Raw genomic sequence first — 20682 nt, 5'->3', positions numbered from 1 at the left:
TTTTTTATTTTATTTTTTCTTTAGAGAAATAGCACTATTTTGCTATATAAAAATGAAATGAAATAAATAACAGGAAGAAAACAGTAAGTAAACCTGTGCAGAAACAGGAATGGCTATTAACTGTGCAATTCTAAACACATTTACTCAGAAGTAAGCCCCATTGAACCCAGTGGGATTTAGTTCTGAGTAGACTTGCATAGGATTGTGCTCTAACAGGTAATTAACAGGCTATTCACCAGCAATTCAGCTGTTATACTCAACAGGAAGTAAGAAGAAGGCAGACAGTGCAAGCAGGAAAATTTGAATCAGGGGAAATCAGGGGCGGGGAACCTGTGACCCTCCAGATATTGCTGGACTCCAATTCCTATTAGCCCCAGCCAGCATGGACAATAGCCAGAGATTATGAGAGTTGAAGTCTAACAACATCTGGAGAGCTACAAGTTCCCCACCCCTAAATAAAGGCAGAGTGCCCTGAACAGCTTTTAAAAACATTTTGTCTGTTCACACTGGTCATGCAGCTGTTGCAACTGTGTTTTTAATTTTAAAAAACCAACACAAATCAGGTCTGAAAAAATAGAGGAGCACAACACAGCAAATACTGTAATGCAACAGTTTGTCAACAACATAGTCTGGATTCTCCATAATAACCAAGTGAACAAAGATGGCAAATCCTGCAAAAAGGAGTCGCATAGAAGCAAAAGAATGTTGACATGCCACTTCTGCACGGGAATCAAAAAGGTCAATTTGGATGTAAGAAAGACTTCACACAGGGCTAAGGAGAGAAAGTGCTGTGTGGTTTCTGGGCATGCTGGGTGGCTAAAGGCTTGAAAGCATCCACAATTTTCAGGGAATTGAACTGAAAAGCAGAGGCATGGGGGAAGTATGGGAAGAAGAGGCAGACACCTGAAGGGAAAAAGGGTTAGCGGGGGAGAAGTGAAGAAAGGAAGATCCAAAGTGAAAGAAGGATTGGAAAAAAGAATTATACAGAGCCTAAGGCAAGGGTAGGCAACATTTTGGGCTCATGGGCACATTTGGGAAATTTTCTTGGGCACCACCACAAAATGGCTCCCATGGGAGGAGTGGCTAGTCTCAAAGGCCAAGTAACCTGCCCAAGAGACTAAGTATAAAGCAGAGGTAGAGTCTGAGCCTTAACATACTGAACAAATCTTGTGAACCCACAGTTTTCAACGCCCAGATAAACCTGTTTCACAGAACATAAACTCTTTTCTCTCTCTCTCTCTCTCTCTCTCTCTCTCGCACGCGCAATCTCTCTCCCCCCTCCCCACCCCCAGCTAACCAACTTGTTCTCCCCGTATCTCTTTTTCTCTCTTAATCTGAATCACCACCCAGATATACTCTCACTCTATCTCATCCAGGCTCACCCACCCACCCATTTTCTTTCTCTCTCTCTCTCTCTCCCCCCTTCTCTCTTTCTCACGCACACAAGCAATCAAGCATCCTATGTATCCATCATGCATGCATGCATCCACACAGACATGCATACACATAATCTTACCTTGTTTCTGTATCCTTGGCAGGCACTGGGGAGCTGAACCCGGAAAGGGGGCGTTCCCCAGGTCCAGGGAAGAGCTCTGGAGGCCCGGAAGAACTGGGGTTCCGTGGCTTGTTGACAGGGCTTTCCATAAAGACAGAGGAGCAAGAGTCTTTACGGAAAGACTGGCGCACTGGTGAGGAGCGGCTTGGAGACCCAGAGTAAGGGCTGTGGGGGCTTTGGCTCTGCTGAACATCCACCAGCCGTCCATCGGCAATTTTCTGGGGGGATGATGGGGGTAAGCGAAAGCCCATCCCTGGACCATAGGTATCACTATAGATCTGTGCATTGGGTTTATATAAGCTGTCTTCTAGTTCTGACTGCAGGGCAGCAGCTGAATAGGTGCTGAGGGAACGGACAGAGCCCCGCTTATAGAGTCCCCCGGGGTAGGCAAAAGGGTCCCCCATCCCAGCCAGTGACTGAGTGGATGTAATGCTCAAACGTCCCTCATGCACCATGCTGTAGGGGTCAGCGTATAGCCCCTCGTTCTTCACCAGCACCATATTCTTCCCAGCCAGATCTTCATCCGGTTTGACATCCCGGCGTTCCAAGATGGCACTTGGACTTGGTGAGACGCCTTGGGCCGGAGGCAGGTTGGAGAGGCGTTCACCATGGTGCACAGGGCTGCCGGCGTAGGAAGGTGGGCGCCCACCACTGTAAGACATACGGGAACGGGAAGGCGAGGACGATTGAAGCACTGGTGGAGGGGAGCCAGAGGTGAGGTGGGAAGCTGGGGACATGCTGTTTAGGCGTCGGGTGGGAGAGGAGTCCCTGGAAGTGTAGACCATCTCTCTCTGGAGGGACAAGAAGTCAGAGAAGATGAGAATGTTAAGAGTCCTCGTCTGCCCGTTACACATGGGACTTAGGTGAGAAGATGTAAGATAAAGGAGGGAAGAGTGAATCCAAATGAAAACCCATCACTTATTCCTATGGCCTAGTTCAAGCAAACAGAAGTGGTAAAACTGGACCATACCCTCTTCAGAATGCAGGGGTGGGGGGGTCATCATATGAACGCTTCCCCATGGAAAAGAAAATCCCTGCACATATTAATCTAGCATATCAGGGGAAAGGCTAGGCTAGAATTCTTCTCCTTGACATATGGTTTTCTGTTTGCAATAAATACTGCAGTATGAAGTGGTAGAAACTTGGAACCATTTTACCACTTCATCTGCTGTGTGAATTAGGCCTGCGAGCTGAGTAGTTTATGTAATTGGCTTCTTTTAGCCATGAGAGGAGGGGCAAGGAGCACTGAAACTCTGCCTCCTCCCCACTGAAGACAGTCCTACTCTGGCTGGCGGGGAATTGCCCACACATTTTCATATCTATCCTTTTTAGCTGTAAGTGCAGTGGTGTAGTGGAGTCAGAGCTCACAGGGATGCAGCACCAGCACTTTTTTTATTAGCAGGGACTCTGACATAATCTGCCGCCACCCCCCAGTTCCCTGTTCCTTCTGAGCTGAGCTGCAATCAGCAGAGCTGCTGGGGGAAATTAATTCTCCCAGCAACCATCTTTTGTTCCCTATTGTAATGCAAAGTATTTGGGGGTGGCTTGGTCTTGAGTGGGCAATGAAGACCCATTAGCTTTACAAAAGAGCTGCTCCTGGTGGAGATGAAAATGGCTAGAACTGGTTTGCTCATACAGAGAAACATAGCTGACTGAATTTTGGGACTCTCCTTGGGGGAGTGGCTATGGGGACTGTCATGAGTGTCTACATGTCAAAATTTACTACTGCAGCACTGTGTAAGGGCTATCCCCCTTTAAAAGAGAAAACTAGGAAATTGAGATATTTGAATTTGGAGCCTGTGACAAACTCCTATTTCTAAAGTAACTCAACAGTGCCCCCTAGAGCATCTGATCAGTTGGTACCCTGTCGGATAAACTGAATAGGCTAATCTCACTTTTTTGTCCCCAAAGATGCAACCAAAACCTAAGCTCTTTTTTAGAATAGGCTGACAGGTTCCAACCAGCTTGGGCTTTTGAGATGTACATCTACAGTCACTAAGAAGATGGGTCCAGTCACTAGGTAATTTGCTGGTTTGCTGGCTAAACCACTGACATCAGAAATGGAGCCTATCACATTATTGGACAAAACAACCATCAGTCTCTGCTACGGGGAGGGCCTTTACTAAACTCAGATCCACATAAAAGTAAGGGTTAATTCACTCCTTCTAGAGCTTTCCATATACCATTAACTGGAGGCCAAGATGTTCTCTGTCAGACCATCCTCTCTGCAATAAAATTTGTATATGCTCTGGAACCCAAGATTCTACTCAAGGAGGTAACATGTTACTAGATGAGTTAGATTGACTTTATTTGTTTTATTTGGAATTCTGTGTATGTGTGTGATTGTTGCCTTCCTTTTACTCCCCCCCCCCCGCCCTTAAATAAACTTCTTTTTTATATTTAGACGTTTGGCTGTGTTGTTTCCAAAGGGATTTCTCACTAAACTCTTCCCTACGTAAAAGATTGCATGGTTACAAAGCTACTTCTTGTATGTTAAATATTTTTTAAAACAGCTTTGTTAAATTCTGTGTTTTTTTATTTTTTCCTGGGGCTGGGTAGAAGGGAGGGTCCTTGGCAATAGGGCTCAGAAACTCCCCAAGCAGCTAGACAGATTAGGGTGTGTCAGGAGGTTCATCCTGACTGGTAGCAGCCTATCAGAAACCTTTTCCTGGGGAACCCTTGTAAGGAAGGGTCTGCCAGGTGGAAAAGCCACACACGCCCTCCCAGGCCTGTAACAAATTTCAGTATCAAATTCCATGCTGGTGTGGGACAATCATAGAAATGCATAATATACACAAAGCTGCCAGTGAAGAGACAAAGGCAGAATCCCTTTTTCTTCTGACCACCATACCTGATACCAGGTCACCTTCCAAAGTAACTACTTGTGTTGGGCTTCACCCCCACCCTCCTTCACTTTCTCTTCTCTTCTCTTCTCTTCTCTTCTCTTCTCTTCTCCTTCCTTCCTTCCTTTCACTCTCTCTCCTCCTTCCAGAACATTCATTGCTCTGATTAATGCCCTGATTATCATGTTTATTACTTCACTGCCAGAGCTCTGACCATCCATTTTCCTAGAACAACATTTGCTGGCCATGACTGATGGTGCACCCCATAACTCTTTCCAAAGAAGCACACACAATTACTGCTGTTCCCCCATCAGTGACTGCTTCCACCCGTTGCTCATCCAGCCTCATCCCTAAATACAGTCACTCCCGTGTGTGTATACCCCAAGCTTCAAACTACTCGGGTTTTTGCATGTGCACTTTCCACACTGGCACACGTTCATGTTGTGCCTGATGAAGGCTGTGTAAACACTCTCCTGAAAGTAGCATACTTCTGGGTAACCGGAATTTGTGATCTTGGACTCAAATCTATAGAAAGGCAAGCCCATGTTGAACTCCCGGCCCCAATGACATCCCCTTTCTCCACAGCTATCAGAAGTACAGGATTCTCCTTATGAGTTAGGATATTGCAACATGTCTCCAATATTTAAAACTCAGGGGAAAGTCAAGTGTCCTACAGAATCAGCAATAGGATATGAAGTCAGGCTTGCAAAGTGGGTCTAGCTGTAGAGTTTCTCAGTTCTCCTGAAGGGAGAAGAGGAAGAAAGAATCCTGGATTGGACCCCTGGGTTTTACTATCACTTTCTGGAGGTTTGGCAGGGAAACCATACACCCTTAGCTCAAAATCTACAGTCTTCAGACTACAAGGAAATTTTCCCTGCCTTTGCTAGTCTGGTGTGCACTAGGCGTTAAGAAAGGAGGGCTGTGACAGAGTGTAAAAAACATGCTGCTCCACATCTGCAGAAATGCATGCTTGCTAGAAGATCATCATCTGGATTGTGCTAGGGATGGGGGAGAATTTCTTCCCGAAACTTCGGGGGGCCGAGTGCCAACGTATTCGGCCCCCCGAAGTAGTTTCGGGGAGAAATTCTCTGCCCCCCCTGCCCCCCGCCCGGGATGGGACTTACCTTTCCCAAATGTCCCCTCCAGCGGCGGGTCCCGGCGGCGGTTCGGCAGGTCTTCGACAGGGGCAGAGGCGGCAGCCGGTCTTTTGACCGGCTGCCGCCGCCGCCATTCCAATAAAAGTTAAAAAAAAAACACACCCCCATGATAGGCTACGTGACGATTAACGTAGCCTATCACGGCTAGATTCGCAAAGTCAGCCGTGATAGGCTACGTAAATCGTCACGTAGCCTATCACGGGTGACTTAAAAAAAAAAAAAGCGCGTACAGCTAATGGCGGCCCCCATAGGGAGCCGCCATTCGCGTTCCTTATTTGGTCGCTGTAAATAAGGAATGCGAATGGCGGCTCCCTATGGGGGCCGCCATTTGCGTACGCACTTTTTTTTTTTTAAGTCACCTATGATAGGCTACGTGACGATTAACATAGCCTATCACGGCTGACTTTGCAGATCTAGCCGTGATAGGCTACGTTAATCGTCACGTAGCCTATCACGGGGGCAGTTTTTTTGTTTTTTTTTACTTTTTATTTCGCGGCCGGGCGAGGCACCTCCTCCCCGGCCTGCATTTTGGCCAGGCGAGGCGGGAAGCCTCCCCCCGGCCTGAATTTTGGCCGGGCGAGGAGGGAAGCCTCCCCCCGCCGGCCTGAACTTCGGGGGGAGCAGCGAAGCGCCTCCCCCCCACCGCGAAGCAAGCTGCGAGACCAGGTAAGTGGCTTTCGTGCACCCCTAGATTGTGCTGAATAGCATAGACATTGCTGGAAAGGTCCTTAGGAATCTGCCCCCTTCACCTACCACCACATTCCAGGAAAGAGGATAACAGCCCTTTAGCAGCCCCTGTGCAACTCACTGCTCTTACCCGCAAGTCACCATTGGTGATGTGGGATCCAGGGAAGGAGGCGTACAGAGGCTCTTTCCGGTAGATTTTGATAATGCTTCTGTCCTGGATATCCCTGCAAGAACAAAGGCAAAAGAATTAATGAGACAAATGCACAGTTATTATTTCAAGGACCAAATTATGGGCAACCATGACAGCAGCAGTGGCAGCTGCACAGAGGCCATCTGATGATGTAATTGGCCCACACCAGCTGCCAGAGGCCTTCATGCAGGTGCAGATCAGCTCCCCCCAGCACTGAGGATTTGCACATTTTCTTCAGTAATCTGTTGCTTGGGTATACAGAAATGTGGGTTTGTCCACCCAGTTCTTCCTACATTGTTGCACATGGATCTTGTGCTTGGGTTCAGCACTCCTACTATGAGTTACACACATCCCTGCATTTTAGCACTTGCTAGTAAGTTTGGGGTTGAATTCCCAAGGTTCACATCAAAGGAACCCCGTAAAACTACAAACAGAGATTCCCCAAAGGGCAGAAAGGTGGCCTGCTCTCTGATCTATCAAAATGGCTTAGAGGGGGGATATGCTAGAGAGAGAGATTGATAAAGCAAAGAGGACTGAAAAGCAGCTTGATAGAGGTGGCTAACAATTACGTATACTATAGAGAGAGTGGCTAGAGCTACGTTTTTCTCCTGCTCTCATAATGCCAGAATGCAGCATCACCCAATTAAATTGATTGGCAGTAGATAATAGGCAGACAAAAGAAAGCTTCTTCATACAACACATAATTAACTGATGGAATCAGTTGCCACAGATGTGGTGATGACCACTGCCTTAGATGGATTCAGCAATTCGTGGAAGAGAGTTTTATAACTATTAGCTACAACAGCTAAATAGAGCCTCCAGGTTCAGAGGCAGTCAACATCTGAATAGTAGATGCTGGAGACAGGCAACAGGGGAGGACAGAAGCTTCTGCCTGGCCATTGTCAGAGAAAGAATGCTAGAGCAGCCGGTATGATCCAGCAGGGCCCTTATATTCTTAACAACTTGAAAAGGACGGAATAGAAGACGAGAGTGAAATGTTGCTACAACAAGTCTCTAGCCAAAGTGTATTTTTAATGAATCTTTTACTGAAAGATCTTGATATATGTTTTTTTAAATAAAAAATATAACGTTCTTCTACCCACCCCTCACCCAGCCTCCTACAATTCTCATGGAGTGAAAAGAAAAACAGCACTTTATTCTGCACTAATGAGACCTCATTTGAAGTACTGTGTCAGTTTCTGGGAGCTGCACTTTAAGAAGGATGTAGACAAATTGGAATGGGTTCAGAGTAGGGATGTGAAAAACAGTAAAACTCGAGCATGCTGAAGTTCTCAGAAGTCCATCTCGAAGCTTGTTCTAAGCCAAGTCCATATCAGATTGTAAGCTTTGGTTTTTTTTTCCTTTTGCATGAAAATCGGTGTGAATTTTCGTGTGTATTTTTCCAAATGTATGCATCAACTGTGCGCATTTTAGAAACGTACACTCCCATTGATTAAAGCATATTTGTATGCATTTTTCAAAAGTACATGTCTTTCATGTGCATTTTTCAAATGAACACATGCTGCTGCCAAACACATTTTTTTGGATCCATGAATCACACTGCAAGCTCAGAAATGTACAGACGGTGATTGCAGGCTGCATCTGAAAGCGTTCAGTCTGGAAGGTGCGAACCGGGTAAAATCCTGATCAAAAACAAACTGAAATGAATTTCTCATACAACCCTAGTTCAGAGAAGGGCAACAAAGTTGGTCAGAGGTATGGAAAACAACTCCTATGAGGAAGTGTTGACGAAACTGGGTACATTTAGCCTGGAGAAGAAAAGACTGAGAGGGGATATGGTGGCACTTTTCAAATGCCTGAACAGTGAAGAACATAAGAAGAGCTCTGCTGGATCAGACCAAGGGTCCATCTAGTCCAGCATTCTGTTCGCACAGTGGACAACCAGCTGTCGACCGGGGACCCACAAGCAGGACACCAGTGCAACAGCACCCTCCCGCCCATGTTCCCCAGCAACTGGTGTATGCAGGCTCACTGCCTCTGGTACTGGAGGTAGCACATAGCCATCAGGACTATTTGTCCAGGAATTTGTGTAACCCCCTTTTAAAACCATCCAATAGAAGACAGCAAAGACTTGTTCTCTGCTGCCCTAGAAAGAAGAACTAGCTCTAAGAGGCTGAAGTGAGAGGATGGTGAATTTTGTCTGAACTTTAAGAGAAACTTATTTGAGTAAGAGCAGTTCAACAATGGACCCTAGAGGGGTGTTGGGCTCTCCCTCACTGGAGGTCTTCAAGCAGAGGCCGAACCGCCATCTGCTGGGGATGCTCTAGTTCTGGATTTCCTGCATCGAGCCAAGGGTTGGACTAGATGGCCTCCAGGGTCGCTTCCAACTCTAGGATTCTAACATGGGGCGGAGGCAGCCCTATCCAGCCACATATAGAAACATAGGAAGCTGCTACATACTGAGTCAGACCATTGGTCCATCTAGCTCAGTACTGTCAGGGTGGAAACTGAGCCGATAGAACCCCAGAGCAGTTCTGATTCTGAGGAGGATCAGCAATCCGTGGGAGAGGAGCCAGCTCATCCCTCACAGGCACAGCAGCTGGCAGAGATTCCTCCTGCCAGCATTCCTGAGATAGATAGTGACCCGGGCAGTGAGAGAGTGCGGGAGGGGGGCTTGCTAGACGCTCGACACAGACGCAGGGAGCGATGGAGGGTGCGGAAAGGAGGCGTAGCGTCCGTTTGGCACGCAAGCAACGGCCACCTCCCGTGGACCCAAGGGAAAGAGGGAGGATCTCTCCCTAGCCCATAAGTTCAGGGTCTTCAAGTGATTCTCCTTCAAATGGGGACCAACTACCTACCCAGAGCATAGGCTACTCTGCTGTTCATTGCTTAGTCGCTGGTGATTAGCATCTGAAAGAGTCATTTAGTTGTAAAAGGATTAAAGCCTTAAAAATAATCCTTTCGTCTGTGTCTTGAGTTGGCTATTGGAGTGTACTGAAAGAGGCCGCTAGGGCGCTCCTGACAAGTACTGTCAACACTGACTGGCAGTGGCTCTGCAGGGGGTATGCAAGGTTCTTTCCTAGTCCTACCCAGAGAAGCTGTGGGGGGAACCTGAGACCTTCTGCATGCAAAGCATGTGCTCTACCGCTGAGCCACAGCCCCAGCCTCAAAGATAGCGCCTATTCAGTAGTCACTGTCATGCTTGTACCAAAAATTTGGCACCTTCAGCGAGGCATGCTTCTCACCTGACATCCTCCAGCTCGTAGAAGACATTGCGGGACTCGTCCTTGATCAGGATGGCAGTGTTGGGGGACTTGAGCATGCCCATTGTCAGCTTCTGAGGAAACATGTGGACGATGAGGGCATGCAGAGTATCCATGCTGCTAATTTCATGGGTGATGTGAACCCGCCTCGTCTCATCCCCGAACTGCAGGAAAAGGATGCCTAAGGAAATTGAGGGTTACAGGGGAGGGTGGGAGGAGGGAAACAGGTTAAGCGACGCAGACAACTGACAGAACCATCTACCCTCAAATGTGAGCCCCACACTGGCTGAGATCTTGGGTGGGGGGCAGTCTGCTAAATGTTCCGTTTCTCTGGGAGATGCATTCAGTGGCTACCTGTAGCAGAGTCCAGTCACTGCCAAGACACTTGCCTGGTTCACACATCACATGGTTTACTTAGCATTACATGCGAACTGAGAACTCTGGCTTGTGTTGTCACAAGGCAACAACAAATCATGGCTTATGACTCTGGCATATTGGGGGAGAAACAAGGTACAGCTCCTGGTCCACAAGTAATGTTAAACCATTAACAGAAGGTCCATGATTTGTTTAGCTGCTCCCGCTTGCAGCGGGAGTGATTGGGCAGCAAGTACAAAAACACTGCGCATCAACGATCAATCAGGGTTCCCCAGAACCTTGGCCTATCGCTACACGTGAACCGAACCTCTGAGATCCTGTCTCTAAGGAACTCCACCCGTGCCCATCTCTCCTTGAACTTCAGAGATAAATAAAGCCCTTTTTAATTCATCAGGCAAATGGGAGTAGCTAAAGGAGTGACTTTGACGTGACATTTGGATCTCCCAGCTGGTGTTTGTTCAAAAAGGAGTTTTAATGTGTGTGTTTTTCAACTGCACAGTGTTTGTAACATTCATTTATTTATATTCAAAATACACATTTCTGTCAGCAAGTGTATTTTTAAAAAGGCAAATTATAATTGTTAATATAAATGGGGATAAATAAGTTAATTAATTTATGCAATCTGTATGAAGCTGTGCTGAGCGAGACCATGGGTCCCTTTAGTCCAGCATGGTCTGCTCTGACTGGCAGCGGCTCTCTAAGGCAGCCTTCCCAACCTGGTGTCCTCCAGATGTGTTGGGCTACAACTCCTATCCTCCCAAGCTGTCATCGTCACTGGGGTGATGGAAGTTGTCATTCGACACATCTGGAGTCGAATGCCAGGTTGGGGAGCGCACCTAAGGTCTCAGGCAGAGGTCTGTCCTGGCCCTGCTACTTGAGATACGTTTACCTGGAGAGGCCAGAGAGCAAACCTGGGATCTTCCTTGCCCTGATGGCTCCTCCCCTGAAAGGCCATATGAGCCCCCGCATTCTCCGAGACTCGAAATCAGGTTCTTCAGATCATGAGGCCGACACTCTGCCTACTGAGCTCAGGGGGGCACATGCCAGAGAGCAGGTGCACGCAAGAGGTGCTTAAAGCAAAACAGCTTCAGCTGCACATCCTCTCCGAGAGAACCACAAGAAGGACTCCAGAAGGGCAATAGGAAGGTCCGCTTTCACAAAGAGCGGGAGGGGGGCGGTTGGTCTTCTGTCTAAAGTCAGGGATGCATTTGCTAACCAGGGATGCTTGAGCAGCAATTCTCAAGGGAGTTTACCTGGCGACCGGAGTTTCGTTTGGCTGGTGGAACGGGACAAAGGCAAGCTTTGCCGGAAGCGGTTCATCCTGTTGAAGCCAAGGGGCAGCTCGGCTTCAGACATGGTTTCCAGAGACTCCGCTGAAGCGAAGGAGAGTTTGGCTTGATCAGCCAGGCCAGGCTGAGAACCCTGCGAGTGCCGGGAGCTTCGGGTCTGAAAGGCAGATAGAGAAATTTCATCCTGGTCAGGTCTGTACATTTTCTGTCAATCAGTGGAACTGAATGCAGACTTTGAATATCTCATCTCTTCCCCATGAACTTTTTGTGGTAACCTAAGGGTTACTCTCCTGATCTGCAAATGTATCAAGCTGTTGGGAGTCGAGTTGTTCAATATTAAATGTAAGTGCATTGCAGAAAGCTGTGTCTGGTTTGTGCTCTGTTATCATCTTAGTAAGGCTAGTCCCAGCTTACAATATATTTTGTTAGTTAGTTAGTATTTTTATCCCGCTCCTCAGCCAAAAAAGGCTCCCAGAGCAGCTCACAATCAATGAACAAAGAAGACAGTCCCTATGAAGGTAAATACTTTCCACTTTTTCTTAAGACACAGCACCACAGGGCCAGTGCACTGTGTGGGGATCCCAGGCCCAGCTTAACATGCTTCTTTAAAAGAATCATATACCTTTCCTAGGGTGCTTCCAGATGAAGCTTTTACTGTGCAATCACCCTGCCTCATTCATGAAATTTTATGGGGGTCCAGACAATGACATCTTCAACTTGTAATCCTTCTGTGTTTTCCCACTGTTTCTTCCATCTTCTCTCTTACCATTGGTTCAGAAGGGAAAGACAGAATAGTCTTTGATTGCTAGTGCTAGGAGTAAAGATGTCAGAGGAATTCGTTTTGAGTGGTGGAGTTCAATGAGTTTCCCTAGGCTCGGCCCTGCGGACTTTGTTTCGGTTTCCACTGTGACACCCGACTTGATTTGCAGCAAGTTGGGCCAGTTCACAGATTTTCCAGGAATTTTGCACACTTTTTGAAGGTTCTACAATTTGCATAAATTTCTGAGCAATTTGCACAAATCACAGCTGGATTTGAGCAAATTACAGCCACGTTTGTCTAATTTGCACAAATTCAGCTGTATTTTGTGCAAATTGCTCAGAAATATGTTCAAGTTGCAGACCCTTCAAAAATGTGCAAAAAAGTTCCTGGAGTTCAGGGAAGAGCCCGCAACTCAGCTTGTATACACTGCAGAAATCCGTTGAGCCAAAAAAGAAACAGATTTCCCAGCAACAGACATCCCTAGCTAGGAGCCATCTGTCTGGAAGCACTCCTAGTGACATGATCATGAAAAGACTAAGTGGATCATGACATCCAGCTGCAGAAACCCTCCCAAAATATTTTTCTAGAAAAACAGATGCACACAGACACCAAAACCCAAGGATATCCATCCTAATCTCTGTCAATGAATATAGAGATCAGAAGTACGGTTACAAGCTTTAACCTGTTTAGTTGGTAGATTAATCAACTAATGCTTTACTTAATTAATTTATAGGGGCTGATTAATTTCAGTCAGTGGAGCTTTGCATTAACAGCATGGTTGTTTAATTTTTAAGGGTATTTGCTGTAACAGAGACTTGATAAGAATATATTAAATGTGGCCTTTTCTTCTAACAACAACGGTTTTTTTTTTAAATTAAATTATAACTTGTATGCTTCCTTCAAGATCTCAGAAAAAAGCACCGTATTTTGAGGTTTTGCATGATGCAAAATTAAATACATTTAATCAGTTAGATGACTGGTTTATTAAAAGGCAGATGACTAATCAAGTAAAGATTTCTTAATTGGTCAACAGCCCTCATTGGAATGAGCTTTTGCCTTATAGGGAGAGCCCACCTCAATTAATCTAGTAGCCAAATGTTTATCCAATTTGTTCTTAAAGAAACCTGGTGATGAAGATTGCATACCATTAGATACACACATGCACTACTCACTCACTCCTCTTGGCAACCTGCTCCCACACTCCATCAGCATCAAAGTTAGCTTGGATCCTCACCCAAGTTGGATCCTCACCCCTTTTGAAACCCCTAAGAAAGAGAGGCTCTTTCTTAGCCTCTGCCCTCTTTTGGCCCCTATAGCTTCCTGTCTTTCTCTCTTCCATCTATGCCACCTTTCTAATTTGTTCAAAGTGGCTTACAAAAAGAAATGGTTATGATGTTTGCATTGACAGTCCATACGCTCAAAGAGCAGCAGAGAAATTCCTTGTGAGTAAGTGCTCCAGCCTGCCCATGTGAGGAGGCAGGCTGGAGCACTGACTTGAGGATAGATCCTATTGGTGGACCCCAGGCCACCACTTAATAGGCAGGACCCTTTCCGCACAAGGAGCAAGAACGCAAGGAGAGCCCTGCCAGATAAGATCAAAGGTCCAGCAACCTGCTTCCCACAGTGACCAGCTAGATGCCTACGAGAAGGCAACAAGCAGGACATGGAGGCAATACACCTCTCTCCTGTTGTTGTTGGTCCCCTGCTCCTCAACAGCTGGTATTCAGTTATTGCCTATGAACCTAGGGTTGCATCCAATTCTGTCCTTCTGCCACATTTAATTTCCCCTCCCCCTGCAGCCCCTGTATGTGCCCCAAATCTGCTCTGGAGGGTTGGAGGGTGCCTCCAGAGCAGATTTGGGAGGCATGGGCAGGAGGGTTATAGGATGGAGGAGCAGAAAGGAAACTCCAGTTGCGGGAGCAGAGGTCCATGCGTGTAACACTGGATTTAGCTCCATGACTAGCGGTCATGGATAGAACTCTCCTCTATTAACATGCTTAAGGCTATCTAAGCGAGAGGCCATCACCACATCCTGTGACAGTGAATTCCACCTATTCATTACATGCTGTGTTCTAGCCACTTCAATTTCTAAGGCAAAATGGGATAGAGGAGCAATTCTTTCCCACCTCGCAGGCTCAAGCCAGCTTTGTCCTTAAAGCATCAGACAGGAGGGGAGGGCTGCCGATATGCAGATCTATTTGCGAGTAAGCCACCCAGCACGTCATTTCTACAGTCCTCTCTGAAATATCACTGAAGCCTCATTGAAACTGAGAGGAACATTGCAGGGGAGCAGAGTACCTCTCCAAGGGTAAATACAGACGTGCATGAAAAAGATGCTCACAGCGCTGTGAAGGCACTTTGAGCTCTCTTTTGAACATGTGTCTGTAGCACAGCTGAACAGTGAATGAGGTTATGCTACAGGCACTAGCCGGAAGCTCTGTTGTTGTCTCCTGGTCCTCCTCCCTCTCTCCAGTTGGGGAACAAAGCAGCCTGGAGCCATTTGCCTAAGACACGGGAAGGTTAAACTATGGAGTTCTGTGGTAAGAGAGGAAAAAGGCCCCACATTGGGCGTCACAGTTCACTACCATAAGATGTAGTGATGGCCACCAATTTGGATAGCTTTAAAAGGGGTGTGAAGGTCTGAGGCCTACCGAGGCAAAGGAAAAAAAGGTCAGGCTTAGAGGCCTAAAGTGTTCTGTTTGGAGGGAGTAACCCTGAGAAGAGTAGTTTCATTTCCCCAGTTAAGTTTCTGTTTCAATTCCCCAGTAAGTTCCATTTCTTCAGGTTTGAAGCGTTACTTTTACAGTTTTGAGGGAATATATATATATAGAAAGAGAGAGACAGAGACTGTAGGAGTCAGAAAGACCAGGCTGCAGCCAGAGCAAGAGTAAGAGCAGAGACAGCCAGAGCCTGAAGTGAGAGCAGAGTCTGAACAATGAGCAAGAAGCAGCAGCCCGGAAAAGTCTAAAGACAGCTAGAGTAAAAGAATGTGCATTTTGCAACATTTATTTTCTTTTAATGCCTTTTGTATCACTTAACTTTATTGTGTAAATACTTTTAGTTGTGACTTGCTAGCTTTAAATTTGTCTGTAAACTGTTGTGGTTAACCCCTGTGTCTAGAAAAAAGGTGAGACTCTTAAAGAGGCAAGAGATCCTTAAAGAGTTGCTCAAGGAGTCCAAGTCATAAGTAGAACCTTGACAAGGGAATTGGAAAAAATCATGGAGGATGAGGCTATCAATGGCTACTAGTCCTGATGGCTATAAGTTACCTCCAATATCAGAGGCAGTGAGCCTATGTACACCAGTTGCTGGGGAACATGGGCAGGAGGGTGCTGTTGCACTCATGTCCTGTTTGTGGGTATCTGATGAACAGCTGGTTGACCACTGTGTGAAAAGAATGATGGACTAGGTGGACATTGGTCCGATCCAGCACAGCACTTCTTATGTCCTTAAGGTTGTGCTGCTCAGCTACAGGTGCTCTGAATGCTTTCAGTCTGACAGCTCCTAGCGCTACCAATCAAAAGGTACTGTGAAACAATTCCATCTTTCCTTTCTTAACTGATTTTTTGTAAGAAAAAAAGTCAGAAGATGCAGCGGGGAAACACAGGAGGGTTACAAACGGAAGATATCATCTGGACCCCACCTGTAAAATTCCCTATTTGAGGAAGGGAGTTTGCACAATAAAAGCCTTGTCTGGAAGCACCCTTTCCCTTCAGTAGCAAGAGGAGGTGAGAGAAGTAGTGAGAGTCAGGGGGGTGAGATGCCTGCAAGGAAGGGCTGGAGGGAGTGTGCAAGGAGGCAGCTTGCTCGCCTTCCTTTTCGCTAGCAGACTCACTCACTCACCTCCTCCAGCTGTTGCTGGGAAAGTGCCCTGCTGTTAGAGCCACTTCCTCCTGTTGCACACAGAGCTGGACTTCCATACCCTAGATCAGAGCAAGTGCCTGCGGACACCCTGATGGCCCTGGTACTCCTTTCCTCCTGCCCAGTCGATAGCAACAGGAAAAGCAAAATTAGTCAGAGCAGTGGGGTAACCTTTGAAATTACAGGAGGTTACCTATCCATTTTGCCAGAGAAGCAGCTCCTGGGAGACATAAAGGGGCCCGTCGTGATTCTGGAAGGGAAGCGGCAGCAAGGTTTATGGCTGCGCGAAGCGGGAAAAAGTAATGGGCATGGAGTCCCAGTAGTAAAAACGATAATATGCCAAGGGTCCCATTTCACATGAATGACCATATATCCTCCCAGTACAAAGGTGCCATTTGCACATATGGTTGCAATGGGTAAGAGCGCTGCTGTGTGCAATGCACTGAAACAGCATACTGGCTCAGTCAAAGGTATTGCTTTGTCTACTCTGGGCCAGTTTCTGCAACCAGCAGACTAAAAAAGCAGTTCTTCCTGAATTAAACCATCCTATCCTGCAAGCGTGTGTGCGTGCATGTAGAACAATTTTCAAATTATAGATGAAGTGGGAGGAGAGCTCTGAATTAAATCTACAAGCCATATCCCTCATCCCCCAAATAGTAGCCAAATAATTTCCCCACTGTAGACTTCTAAAAGCAGCAGCTAAGGGGAGCAACACAAAAGAGAAGGGGATGGGCCTCGTCTACCCCTTCTATAATTCAAGCGGTGATATAGCACACAGAAGAACTCATTTTTTCTCCATGAGATGCTAGGGTTTTTTTAGCTTTTCTGCACGAGGCATTTGTTGTGTGGTTGTCCTTCCCTGCTCACGGTTGTTTACTGGTTCATAGACAACGTTGTGACCCTCCAGTTTCGCTTCTGTTTGCAAACAGCACTTTCTGCAAGTTTTTTTAGAGCAAGAAAAATGTGGCATTTAATTGTGAAAGTGAAAGAAAGCATGATTTCCTCTTGGGCATGTGTGCTATTCCACTATAGCACAGTGCCACCTAGAGATGATGTAACACAGAAGCAGGAAAGGAAATGCTCCTCGCATAGTGCTTGGAACTCAATTCTGCAACGAAACCAAAAGCAGATGCAGTGGATTAACAGGCTCGTGTAGAAAAGCCCTTTATGTGCACAGAGGGTTTCTCCTCTTACTTCCAAATGTAGCATTAGAATATGTGATCGGTGACTTGCAGCCTGAAGTTGAAAAAATCTCCTTAAAAGCTTGATTTTATTCACTGTATAAACTGGCTCTCTGCACTGGTAGATTCTGACAGAACCATTTTCCCTTCACAGAAGGGCACCCACAAAGGAAACTACATGGGGTAAGTTGCACCAGAAAGCAAATTCCACATCAATTTTGCAAGGCAGACTCCTGAAAATCTAACTTCCTACTTTCTACTATGTTGTTGGACTCCTCCTATCAGCCCCAGGCAGTATGGCCAATGGTCAGGGATGATGGAGGTTGTAGTCCACCAATATCTGGAGGGCCACAGGTTCCACACCCCTGGTGTAGAGAGAATGTTTGGTGGAATCTCAGAAGGGGCACTTTGGCAGTCATAGTTTAAGAGTTTTGTACATGGTATCATTCTTTGAAAACCCTCTTGAGTATTAGGAGAAAAATACTATGTAAAGTCACATTTGACAAATGGGTTCATTTTACATAAAATATACAGGAAATTTGACAAATTGGTTCATTTTGCATAAAATACACAGAGCACAAAATTTGTTTGTGTGTCTGTGCAAAACTGTGACTCTCCCTATAGGTAAAACCTACACTCTTGGGTCACCACTAATTTAAAAAATGAGCATTGAAAATCAACTTTGAAAACTCTTCAAGGTGAAACACCACAGAAGTCTACACAGCACAGGGGCTGAACAGATGATGATGTGTGTGTGTTCCAAGACAGCTGTGTTAGGGCTCTAACCATTTGGCAGCTGTTTGTTCATGCATCCCTTGAGAAGCTAGAGAGCCTAAAGAGAGATTGCTCTGTGGCTCCACCCTGAGCCTGCTTAGGGTGCAGTCCTATGCATGTTTAGACAGAAAAAGGTCCTGCAACTCCCAGCACTCCCCAGCCAGTCCTACAACTCCCAGCATTCTGTCTAAACATGCATAGGATTGTACCCTTACACCAGGAATGCTTCCAGGCAAGGCTTTCGTTGTGCAGTTGCCCTGCCTCATTTACGGAATTTCACAAAGTGTCCAGATGATATCTTCCACTTGTAACCTTCCCATCTTTTCTCAGAATTTCTTCCATCTTTTTTCTTACCACAGAAAAGCTATCAAGGAGGAAAAGATAGGAAAGCCACACAATGCTTTTTGATTGGTAGCACTAAGAACCATCTGTCTGGGGGTGCTTCCAGATGGAGGACTGTGTAGATGGAGACATTGTGTAGCTATTCTGTCTTTTTCTCCTTAATGGATTTTCTGCAGTCAGAAAAAAGACTGAAGAAGTGGGCGGGAACCACAGGATGGTTATGAGTGGAAGACAGTTGGCCGGTTTGCACAATTGCAGGGTGGTTAACAAGCCACGGTGGTGTATTGGGAACCTACCGGAAGATGATTTGTACTTCGAGGAGTCGGGTGTGACCTGTCACAGCTTCCCTTCATGCCTTTACTCCTGAGGAGAAAGCTTGGACACAGCAGCTCCTAGAAGCTGCCAAGCTGTAGGGCTGCTTGCTGTGAGCAACCATGGGAATATCCCTTTAAGCAGAGACTGCTGGGCCTGGATGGTGATGCTGTATTTCCCAAAAGTATAGGCAATCAGCACAGGTGGGATGGATTAAGCCTACAGGACAGACTGCGTGCAAGGCCCTGCTAATGGACTATGAAAGACAGCTGGAGAAACAGGAAGGGAGGTTGCCAGCAGATGCCTGGTGCAAGAGTCCACTACCAAAAGCTGCTGGCTTCACTGCTGCCTCTCTCCTTCTTGCCTCTGGGATTCCAGACCATTGAAGCCAGGGAGGTAGGGATGTCAGATAATTTTGCCATGAATCTCGGGGAGGCCGAATGCCAGCACATTCAGCCCCCCAAAATCAGTGGCGAAACAGTCTGCCCCCCCAGGATGGGACTTACCTTGGGCGAATCTTCCTGGCGGCGGCTGCCGGTCTTCTGACTGGCTGCCACCACCGCCATTTCCAATTTAAAAAAAAAACGTGATAGGCTATGTAAAGATTTAAGTAGCCTATCATGGCTAGATTTTTAAAAAAACACCGTGATAGGCTAAGTAAATGTTTATGTAGCCTATCACGGCTGATTTAAAAGAAAAAAAATGCGTGTACGCAAATAGCAGCGCCCATGGGCGCAGCCATTTGCGTTCCTTATTTTGACTCGTCTTAGTCTTCGTAAACAGAGTCAAAATAAGGAACGCAAATGGCGGCGCCCATGGGCGCCGCCATTTGCATACATGCATTTTTTTTCTTTTAAATCAGCCGTGATAGGCTACATAAACATTTACTTAGCCTATCACGGTGTTTTTTAAAAATCTAGCCATGATAGGTACGCGCGTTTTTTTTCTTTTAAATCAGCCGTGATAGGCTACATAAACATTTATGTAGCCTATCACGGCTGACTGCAGGGACGCAAATGGCGGTGGCTATGGCCGCCGCCATTTGCGGACCCGGTCAGCCAGGATTCGGGGGGAGTGGGACGGAGCGCCTCCCCCCCTGGCCAGAATTTCGGGGGGGAGGGACGGATCGCCTCCCCCCCCCTCGAATCAATTTCATTAAAAGGTAAGTAACTTTCGTACATCCCTACAGGGAGGTGCTGTGACTAGGAAAGAGGCCCAGTCCACCAAGGGAAAGAAGGTATCATGCCTTTGCCCGGGGGACACAGCAGAATTCGGGACAAGTTGAATGAATTACTGCTGTTCATATATGCAATGGATAAAACCCAGTGGGTCTATTTTGTAATATTATGTTGGCCAATAAAGCCTTAGGACTGCTGCCTGCCTTGATCTGCCTTATGTTAGATAAAATCAAGAACCAAATCACTTTAGCAATACGGGTGGCTTGTGAAGCACTTTGCGTGTGCCAGCTGCATACCATCCAGATGAACGTAAAAAGAGCCATGCTGGATCAGATTTACATAATTACCCTCGCTGGGGTGGCTTGCTATGACGTCCAAACCTAGTGAGGGTGGGTGGTTAACAAACCACCCAGCAACCCTAAAACTGGCCATGGGTTCTGGGTGGTTTGTTAACCACCCCAACCACCTGCCCTCCCCGCGCTAGCAAGGATAATTGTGTAAATCCAGCCAGCACGGAACTGGGAAGCACAGGGTGGTTAACAAGCCACCATGGCTTATTAACTACCCTGCGATTGTGCGAACCAGCTCAGAGTCATTTGTCCCTCCTCACCACCACCGGCAAATTTCCATGAATGAGGCAGAGCAATGATGCTATAAAAGCTTCATCTGTAAGCACCTCTGTATTCTGGTTTGTTCTGAGTGCAGTCTCTAATTAAATTCAGATTGGTAAATTGGATTATTTCCTCCCTGAGAACATCTGGGCCTATTTCCTTTAATATGGCCCTGGCATTTATCTTATTTATTATATTTATATCCTGCTTAAAGCTCAAAATGGCTTATACAAGGCTCTCATGTGATCTCCCATCTAAGCACCAACCAGGCTGAAATCTGCTTAGCTTTAACAAAGTAACAGCAGCACAGGCTGTCAGATCATTCTCTGACCACCACCCCTTC

The 20682-nt window shown here is 46.5% G+C and overlaps 1 protein-coding gene across 1 annotated transcript in view; it reads right to left on the bottom strand.

The window, feature by feature from the left end:
• The window catches only part of SRCIN1 (SRC kinase signaling inhibitor 1), a 185932-nt gene that overhangs the window by 70591 nt on the left and 94659 nt on the right, over positions 1-20682 (bottom strand). The window contains exons 3-6 of the mRNA XM_084804718.1: positions 11285-11477; positions 9639-9837; positions 6373-6466; positions 1517-2346 (exon numbers count right to left, since the gene is read on the bottom strand). Of these exons, the coding sequence (XP_084660844.1) occupies positions 1517-2346; positions 6373-6466; positions 9639-9837; positions 11285-11477 (1316 nt within the window). The remainder of the gene's footprint in view (positions 1-1516; positions 2347-6372; positions 6467-9638; positions 9838-11284; positions 11478-20682) is intronic.

Source organism: Heloderma suspectum, chromosome 6 (genome assembly GCF_057233095.1).
Source record: "Heloderma suspectum isolate Gila_16-S chromosome 6, 16-S_ref, whole genome shotgun sequence".
Lineage (NCBI taxonomy): Eukaryota > Metazoa > Chordata > Lepidosauria > Squamata > Helodermatidae > Heloderma > Heloderma suspectum.
The sequence above is the reverse complement of the archived record's forward strand: the minus strand, read 5'-3'. Positions and strand labels throughout refer to the sequence as shown.